This window comes from Brachyistius frenatus, unplaced genomic scaffold (assembly GCF_029030835.1).
Source record: "Brachyistius frenatus isolate BFR_SWC_R1_liver_20210118 unplaced genomic scaffold, ASM2903083v1 Contig_1, whole genome shotgun sequence".
In the NCBI taxonomy this organism is placed as follows: Eukaryota; Metazoa; Chordata; class Actinopteri; family Embiotocidae; genus Brachyistius; species Brachyistius frenatus.
In genome coordinates, this window is record NW_027210600.1 from 8,196,380 (window position 1) to 8,205,020 (window position 8,641).

At 38.9% G+C, this 8,641-nt stretch overlaps 1 protein-coding gene across 2 annotated transcripts; it reads left to right on the forward strand.

The window, feature by feature from the left end:
• Positions 1-497: 497 nt before the first annotated feature.
• On the forward strand, positions 498-7,978 carry LOC138637291 (acetylcholinesterase-like). Of its 2 annotated transcripts, none has more exons than XM_069687352.1 (10): positions 498-604; positions 1,509-1,817; positions 2,628-2,862; positions 3,223-3,355; positions 3,479-3,630; positions 3,985-4,171; positions 4,775-5,085; positions 5,418-5,627; positions 6,710-6,870; positions 7,487-7,978. In XM_069687352.1, the coding sequence occupies exons 2-10, from the start codon at positions 1,517-1,519 to the stop codon at positions 7,579-7,581; spliced, it is 1,785 nt and encodes a 594-aa protein (XP_069543453.1). In that variant the 5' UTR covers positions 498-604; positions 1,509-1,516; the 3' UTR covers positions 7,582-7,978. The 2 variants fall into 2 exon arrangements, with proteins under 2 accessions (XP_069543453.1, XP_069543539.1); XM_069687438.1 differs by having other exon boundaries at positions 4,775-4,977.
• Positions 7,979-8,641: the final 663 nt, after the last annotated feature.

Below are 8,641 nucleotides of genomic sequence, written 5' to 3' on the forward strand. Positions count from 1 at the left end.
CATTTCAACATTGTAGTTCCTTATTTGTTGCGTTTCTAGATTCCACATACAAAATAATAAAATAATTAAAAAAAAAAGAATACATGAACAGCTTATGAAATGCAATGCATTATTAAAGATGTTAAATGTTCCCAAGATATTTGACCTGCTGACCCTTCACAAAACATCATGTTTTAGATGTCGGCAGTTCCACCAGAGAGAGATTCTCACTTCTGAACTGCTTCATATTTACAATATAATATATTGTTTTCACCTTTTACTTCAAAAGCGTTTTTCAGAGTGCATGCTGAGCTTTTGATATAGGTATGGCATGAGTGACGACAAATTGATAATATTATAAATATGACTCGTCCTTATCTTCTTCTTCTTTTTTTTCTTTCTTTTTTTTTTACTGTTGCCAAGGTTACATAACTGTTATTAGGCTTGATTTGATTCGGTGCAAATGTAATTTTGCCAGCGTAAGGGCAGCGGAGTTGCAGCAGTTGTTGTAGTGTTTTGAAGACTGGGCCAGCCCCGCGATCCCCGGACAGAGGGTATCCACGCCTTCCTCATCAGTACTGTGTCCTCATTCACTCCAGACAGATACAAGCTGCAAACTGACAAGGTAAGACATCATTAAGGGCTTTTTTTTTTTTTTTAATTTGTATTTATTTTATTTTTTTTATAAACTCAACAGCTATTGGTGAATTCTATTTTTTGAAGCCGTTTGTATGAATCCGCTGCACGAGCGCGCATTTCCCCAGCGCTCGCCTCGGACCAGCTGTTCGCGGTTTGCCCTCTGTAAGCTTGCTAATTGTTTGCGCTGTGCCTTTTCAAAGTAAAGCGGCTTCATGAATCAGCTGCGCGCGTCCGGTGACATGCATCTTTATATTCGCCACCAGCATTAGTGTTTGCTACCATTTGAGGATTATAACCGCGTCTAAAGTGACACACTTGCAGCGGGAATGATCCCCCTCTCTCTCTCTCTCTCTCTCTCTCTCTAACAAACACACACACATGCACTCAAGGTGTGGACTGAGTTCATTGAAACCAAGCTGATTTCGTTTGGCATTGCACAAATACAAACGCTACACACTTGTAAGACTATCAGTTATAATGTTTCTGTTGTTGTCTCTGAGACACGTAAAATGGACTTTTCGTCAACACTGAGTGCTCCTGAATCCAATCCCCTATCTAAACCTGGACTATGCCATGTGCAGTAAAGCATTTATGAATCTAACTAATTCTTTCTAAGAAGTAAATTATTTAGCCAGGTTATATTTCTACTAAAATGCACCTAAGGTGTTTGCTGCTTGTTGCGAATAAAGAGAATTGAAGGTGCACAGACATTATTGTACTGACAAAAACTTGACGATGCAGGACAGTTTGAACTTAAACAAACTCTGTGATAAAGTAGAGTTAAGGCTATGTGGTATGCTGGCAAGATCAGTTATTATAGTGTTATATGTTTAATGTAATGCTTGAATAAAATGAATACAAAGTTTGGGTTTTCTTTCTTTTCTCTCCAGGATTTTCCATGGCGACACTCTTTCGGTGTGCACACATTGCTGTTTTTCTTCTGTTGCTTCATTTCCTGACAGTATCATTTGCTACTCAGGATGGCCTTTTAGTCAGTACTAGGCATGGGAAAGTTCAAGGGAAGTTACTTTCAGTGCTGGGTGGTAATATTAGAGCATTTCTTGGAATTCCTTATGGCAAACCACCTCTCGAGAAACTGAGATTCAGAGCTCCAGAGCCGGTGGAGGCATGGGAAGGTGTGAAGGATGCCACCAAATTTCCAAATTCCTGCTACCAGATGCCCGACACAGTTTTTCCAGGTAGGATCCAAGTTTATACAGATCGATACAATGTATTTGTACTGTATTTGTACTGCACATCTCATACACAGTCAACTCAATGTACTTATGAAAGGTGACATTGAAAGGGCACTGTATTAATGTAAGCATTTCAGTGTATGGTGGTGGTTATATAACACAATGTTACACATGCTCTTTATACACACACAAACACACCCGTTGTGTATGTGGCCTACTGATTTAGTACTATATTGCAGGAGATCATAAATCACTTGACACTAAAGTATGTCGACTTGAACATGTTTATAAGCACACGTGTGCGCAGTTCATAGTTATTAAAGGCCTATAAGACCCTCACCTAAGACATGGACTGGGTCTGGGTCATGGATATATAACTATTTATATAGCCACCTGTCAGGGATCGTCAGAAGCCAGCCTCAACCGGTGCCTGGCATATTAATGTCTCAACATAGTCAATGTCTCGATATGACTCCACAAAAAGATATGCACAGAAGGCATTGACATTAGACTGACCTTTCTGCTTTGGCCAAAACAATGCTTACCGAAAAGGATTAATGTATTAATGTACCGCTTCTTTTGGAGAATCATTTGTCATGAATGGCAATAAAGTTAATCTGTGTTACTTTAGCTACTATCTTATCTCAAAATGTTGCTCCAAATAAAGTGTCATAATTAAGTTAAACATTAACTTATTATTCATTAAACATTTGAAGGAAGAGAGATATAATATCTATCAGTTGCTAAAATGCTGTCCCACTTTAGTCACATTATTTTATTGTCCTGTCTGTGTTTCTATTGAATTCTTTCCAGGGTTCGAAGGTGCGGAGATGTGGAACCCAAATACTCCCCTGAGTGAGGACTGTCTGTATCTGAGTGTCTGGGCCCCGCATTTCAACAAAACCCTGTCTCACCCCTCACCATTGGCTCCTGTCCTTGTCTGGATCTATGGAGGTGCGTTCACTTCAGGAACGTCATCCCTGGACATTTACGACGGCCGCTTCCTGAGTAAATATGAGGGTGTTGTTGTGGTATCAATGAATTACAGGTAAGAAGTGCTGTAAACTGAATATATTCTGTAAAATGCTAATAGTGAGCAAATATAGTTATTGTATGTAACTGGATACTCCTTGATAATTAGAAATGAGGCGAATATTGTGAAGCAGGTTTTCTCTTTTATATATTTTGGTTTGACGCTGGACTCTTTGCTACTTGTGAAAAATTAGCAGTTGGTTTGGATGGTGTGAAAAGGCATTAGCACTATGTAAAAACTATTTTCTATACTCATTTAGAATACTACATAATAGAGGAAGAGTAATACTAGAATCTATGAGTGTAACTTAATGTTAACTCGTCAGTTAAATGCTGTCAGCAACTTTTATGTTATTCTTGTAATCATCAATGACAGAGTGGGAGCTTTTGGTTTCCTATCTCTTCCTGACAACAAGAACATCCGGGGCAATGCAGGCCTGCTGGATCAGCGCTTGGCCCTTGAATGGATAGCCAAGAATATTGCTGCTTTTGGAGGTGATCCCTCAAAGGTAAAATGTTTTTTGCCTCCTATTTTTTTTTTTTTTAATCTAAAGTCACGTAACAATATTATTTATTATCTTAAACAAACTATAAACCAAGCTGTTCGGTTTTGATTTGCTCCATTTTTCCAGGTGACTCTGTTTGGGGAGAGTGCTGGGTCAGGATCTGTGGGCCTCCAACTGCTCTCCCCAGGCAGTCAGGCTCTTTTTCAAAGGGCTGTGATGCAGAGTGGTTCTCCTAATGCACCCTGGTGCACAATAAGCCAGAATGAGGCCTGGGACAGGTAGTGTGTCTGTGTGTTTTTTTGGTTTCCTCATCATGTCACTTGGGCGTTCAGAAACTTAAATCCAAACTGGCATATTTTAACAACTATTAGATTAATTATTTTGGATATATAGTCAAAATGTATTTTAATCAATTTATTTGGTTAATTTCCAAGCACCTGTGGTCTCATGTTATTCTATCATTCACCCTCTTGTCTTTTCAACTCTTATGTGACTATAATTCTTGTTTTTCCCCCATTGTTGATTTTGTTCTTCCTTTCCTTCCACTCTTCCCCTTCTCCATAACCTTCTTCCTAATTCCTTCTTTCACTGATTGTCTTGCTCTCTGTTTTTTTTTTTTGGTCAATATCCAGATCACTGATGCTGGCGACTTTACTGGGGTGTCGCGACTCTGGTCCAGCTCATGTGGAAGCGTGTCTGCAGCAGGCCGATCCTCATAAAATCGCAACTAAGCAATTTGATGTTCTCACAGAGCATACAGTCTTAAGCATACCCTTTGCGCCTCTTGTTGATGGGGACTTCCTACCAGATAAAGTTGAAGTGGGTGTCTGAGTGTGTTTTTGTGTATTTTGTTATGTGGTTATGTGAAGAAGTAAAACCTGTTGTTCTGTGTTTTCTACATAAGGTTTAGTATATCTTTACTGTCAATAACCAAAAGAGTAAATTTAATATAAGAACAGTCGTGATGGTTTGAAGACAAAATGATTTCCGGGCATCAAGTATATAACCGTATAACATACTTATAACGTTTATCTACGTTTAATACAAAAGCAAAACATTTTTGTTGTTTATATTTAGCTAGGTTACTGACTCATTTGCATTTTAATCCTTTTATTTAAAGCCCAGTATCTATATGGACTAAAACCCAGTTGACATAATATCTATATTATGTAACCTTTAGTGACATGGAGTCTGTACAGGTATACACGAAACAAATGTTGACTTTAACCAACTGGAGCCTCGTTTCAGCCTTTTGTCTAAACTGTGCTCACTGGTCAAGTATGTACGCAGCGTTATTTGGTAAAATTAGTGTAATCCCACATTGTGCCTTTCACCATCAGAGTATCATATTTATTTATTTCCCTACTTTGTTAAACATACTCCATCACAAACAACAAACCATCGTCTGCTTTCCTCCTGTAGGTGTTGCTAGATAGCAGAAACCTACCAAGGAAAGAGGTGGTGCTTGGCTTAAACAAAGACGAAGGGTCCTACTTCCTTGTCTATGGACTACCTGGATTTGACATCACCAGACAGAGTCTCATCACCAGGAATGAGTTCCTGAAAGGAGTGGAGATTTCAATGGCCAATTCAAATGATGTCACACGAGAAGCAGCCATTTTCCAGTACACCGATTGGACAGATGATAATAACAGAACGAAGAACCGAGACTCACTTAGTGGTCTGGTTGCAGACCAGCTGTTTGTTTGTCCTGTGATAGATTTTGCTCACAGGTAAAGAGCAATTCTCAGTTTTAATTTCATAAGGAAGGAGCTTAAAATATAATGATTGTTATCCCAGATTTGGACTGATAAGAAATATTTTTGATTTCAAAACTACCTGGCAAGGTAACTCAAACAAGGTGAAAGGTGTGTTATAAGGTATAGGGTGAATCTGAGTTGCAGTATGTTGGTTGCCTGGCCATCTGGATGGTTTGGGTTACCAACAAACAAATCGTTCTGAATAATTTCCTTAGTTTCTCTCAGTAAATATATTATACATTTCTCTAATTAACCTGACCTGTTGCAATGGGAAAATATCTCTGCATTTTTCTTGACTCTTTCAGGTACTCACAACATGGTGGAAAGGCTTTTCTATATTTATTTGACCACCGGTCATCTGTCAATCCCTGGCCAGAGTGGATGGGTGTTATGCACGGCTATGAGATAGAATTTGTTTTCGGAATGCCTCTGAATGCCTCCCTGGGATACACGAAGAATGAAGTTAACATGACCAAGAAGTTTATGAAACACTGGGCCAACTTTGCGCGGACAGGGTACGTATATACCAAGGGTCTTCAGCTTTTTTTCCTCGAAGAGCTGCTTTGACAAAATGAAATTTTTAGTAACATTTATTCACATACGTAGCTGAGCTCCAGCCAAACCAGCTGAATAAGCTTATTTTATGTGAACAATAAATGTATCCTCAACACACACATTTTATATTAGCTGACTAGCTAAGTACAGTGGCGACTACAGGTTAATGCTTTTTTTTTGTATGCGTTTGTGTATGTTTTCAATTGGGAGGGTTCTGTATCTAAAATTACACAGATGTTCCATAAATGCCCTCATGCATACTGCATTGCACGCAACTTGTCTGTGGCCAAATTGGTTTGAAAAGTGTCAAATAGTGTTCTAATATGAGATTTAACCAGGAAATCCGGTGTTTCTGCTTTGATTGGCACCACCAGCCCCTCCGGAAAGAAACACATGTCTAGGTTAAAACCTAATATATGGCTGGACCCTGTGTAAAACTGCAAGGATTTTTTTTTATTTGAAAAGACATGGCATTCAGCCGACCAGTAGTGTAAGTTTGATCCCCTCAAGTCACTCAGTGACAGACACTCGCTTTATGGCTCTGGCCCTGCTGTTCTGGTACAAAAGTATTGTATTTATGTTATTTTCCCAATTTATGAGCGCCTGTTTCTTTTCAGCTCAGTGTGAGAGTGTCACTAATGTCTGTGTTTTTCAGTAAGGGCAGAGTTCAACCTCTGCTGCGCTGACACGGTGCGGAGCGGACACAGGTGAAGGAGAGCGAGGGGAGATTGTCCACCCGTTAATTGATTGCGTTCTCTCGGACAGGCTAAAAAGCAAATGCTGAAATGGATTGCCAAATATTTGGCCAGCTGTCATTAAAGCTGGGCACCTCGCCCAAGTAAATCTATGTATCGGAAGCACTGCATACTGTTTGAACATTCCGCCATCTACTCAGAAACGGGTAACCAGCTACTGGTAGCTCGCAAGCTACGGGTTGGAGCCCCCTGCTATAAAAAAAACATATGGTCAAACACTCGCTCAACCTGTGTGAGGACCCCACTGGCACCATAGAACACCCTTGATTTGTATCACTTATTTTCAGGAATCCAGGGATTGATGGTGCTAACTGGCCCGTGTTCACCCGCGAACATCAAGAATATTTGACTCTGAACTACAACCATTCACAACAGCAGGGAAGGATGTTTAGAGCTAACGAGTGTCGGCTCTGGAACAAACTAATGCCGAAAATACAGAACATGTCAGGTTAGAGACACGCACACGCACGCACGCACACACACACACACACACACACACACACACACACACACACACACACACACACACACACACACACACACACACACAACACACAACACATTTATCTGTCTGTCTTTCTATCTATGTGCTTCACTTACAAACACACAAATCAGCATACACACAGTCACACACACAAACAGAGAGTTACCTGTAGTGGGATGCATTGCGTCAGGCTCTGCCAGGGAGGCGTTTTGCCTTGTTTAGCCCATGGAGGAGATTTGTATCCTGGCTTGCTCCCCCTCTACTTCACCACAGTTTCGGAGGTCTGAGTGGGAGGAGAGAAGGGTCAGTCATCACTTCGCTGAACACTGATTACCCACAGGGTGAATAATACTCATACACCTCTAGAATGATCCTTACTCTGTAATCATAAACCATTTAGCTGCAGTTATTTTAAATGAGGATGATTATGAAAAATACAAACCTCTTTTTAGGATAGAACAATACGATAAAAATGTAACTGAACACATACTGTACATTTATATACAGTATACGCACAAGTTAAATCATGCTGTGTGAAAGATTACAACCTGAAAGTCTCTGTGCTTTTTTTTCCCAACAGATGTGGTGCAGTCTTGTTTTAACGGAAGTGGGATTACACTCCGCTGTGATTATATGTTCCTCCTCATTTTACTGGTTATAACTTTAATCTATTGATAGAGTGAAGAGAACTGCCTTCTCTAAAGCTGGGTAAAAATAATTAACAGAGAAAATGAGCTTGGTCTTTACTAATATGGTAAAACCTTTAATTGATTACTGCATTATTTTTTTATTGACAAAGAATTTGATTTTTGCTCAATTAAACGTTACCATGTGTATTTGTCATGAATGTGTAGAATTGACAGTTCTTGCGTCATTCAGAGCTGCAGATGCCTACTTGATCATGACATGAGCTCTCCAAGAATGATTATAGACTACTAAAATCCAAACTGTTATGAAGGACTGTGCAATACTTGGGGTTTAAATTTTGCAGGCACTGGTAATATACAATGCATAACCAAATAGTGGTTACTGTTATCATGGAAATTTTATTTCTGCTTATTAGGTAATACCCAGCAAAAAAAATTAAAAAAAAAAAAAAAATCCAGATTTATTTCTTTCAAAGTTCAGTTCAGTTCAGTAAAGATCATGTAATGAATAAAAAGGTGGCTATAAGAGTTTTATGTATTGCGTTTAACATTTGTTTTTACATTTGTCTGATAGACACACACAACAAATCCCCCGTTTTTCTTACATCTGTATCATGCAGCGGTTTAACAACTATTTTTTTATGAACAAATTGGATAAAATAGGTATTTCTCTGATTATTTTGAGTATCAAAAAGTGAATGAAAACAGATTTTACTTTAAAAAAAAACTAGTTTTAACTAAAGCAGCATCACTTTATATATCAGTACAGTCGTCTTGCAGAAGGAGAGATCTGTTATTGAGATTTTAAGTGTAGGAGTTCATAAAACCTGTAAGTACATTTTTGGGTGTGAAAATCTGCAAAAATCCAAAAAGTGCACTTGTGCCTGTCTGTTCCCTGTCATGCATACATAATACTGGATTACAGAGTCTATACCAAACAATCTCAGAGCTGCCATGAAGACCTAAGGAATTATATTTTCTTATTGTCAACAAAAGTGTTTCACAGTTTAGCATACTGTGTTATTGTTCCACATTCTGTCATTGGAGACAGTAATGTTATTATAAACAGTGTAGCCAAGCAAAGGTCA

Excerpts from the sequence above, each read along its gene's own strand:
- LOC138637291 (XM_069687352.1), top strand. The coding sequence starts at position 1,517 with ATGGCGACACTCTTTCGGTGTGCACACATTGCTGTTTTTCTTCTGTTG. Across the intron at positions 3,631-3,984 it reads CAGAATGAGGCCTGGGACAG|ATCACTGATGCTGGCGACTT; the intron begins GTAGTGTGTCTG and ends GTCAATATCCAG. Across the intron at positions 5,086-5,417 it reads GTGATAGATTTTGCTCACAG|GTACTCACAACATGGTGGAA; the intron begins GTAAAGAGCAAT and ends TGACTCTTTCAG.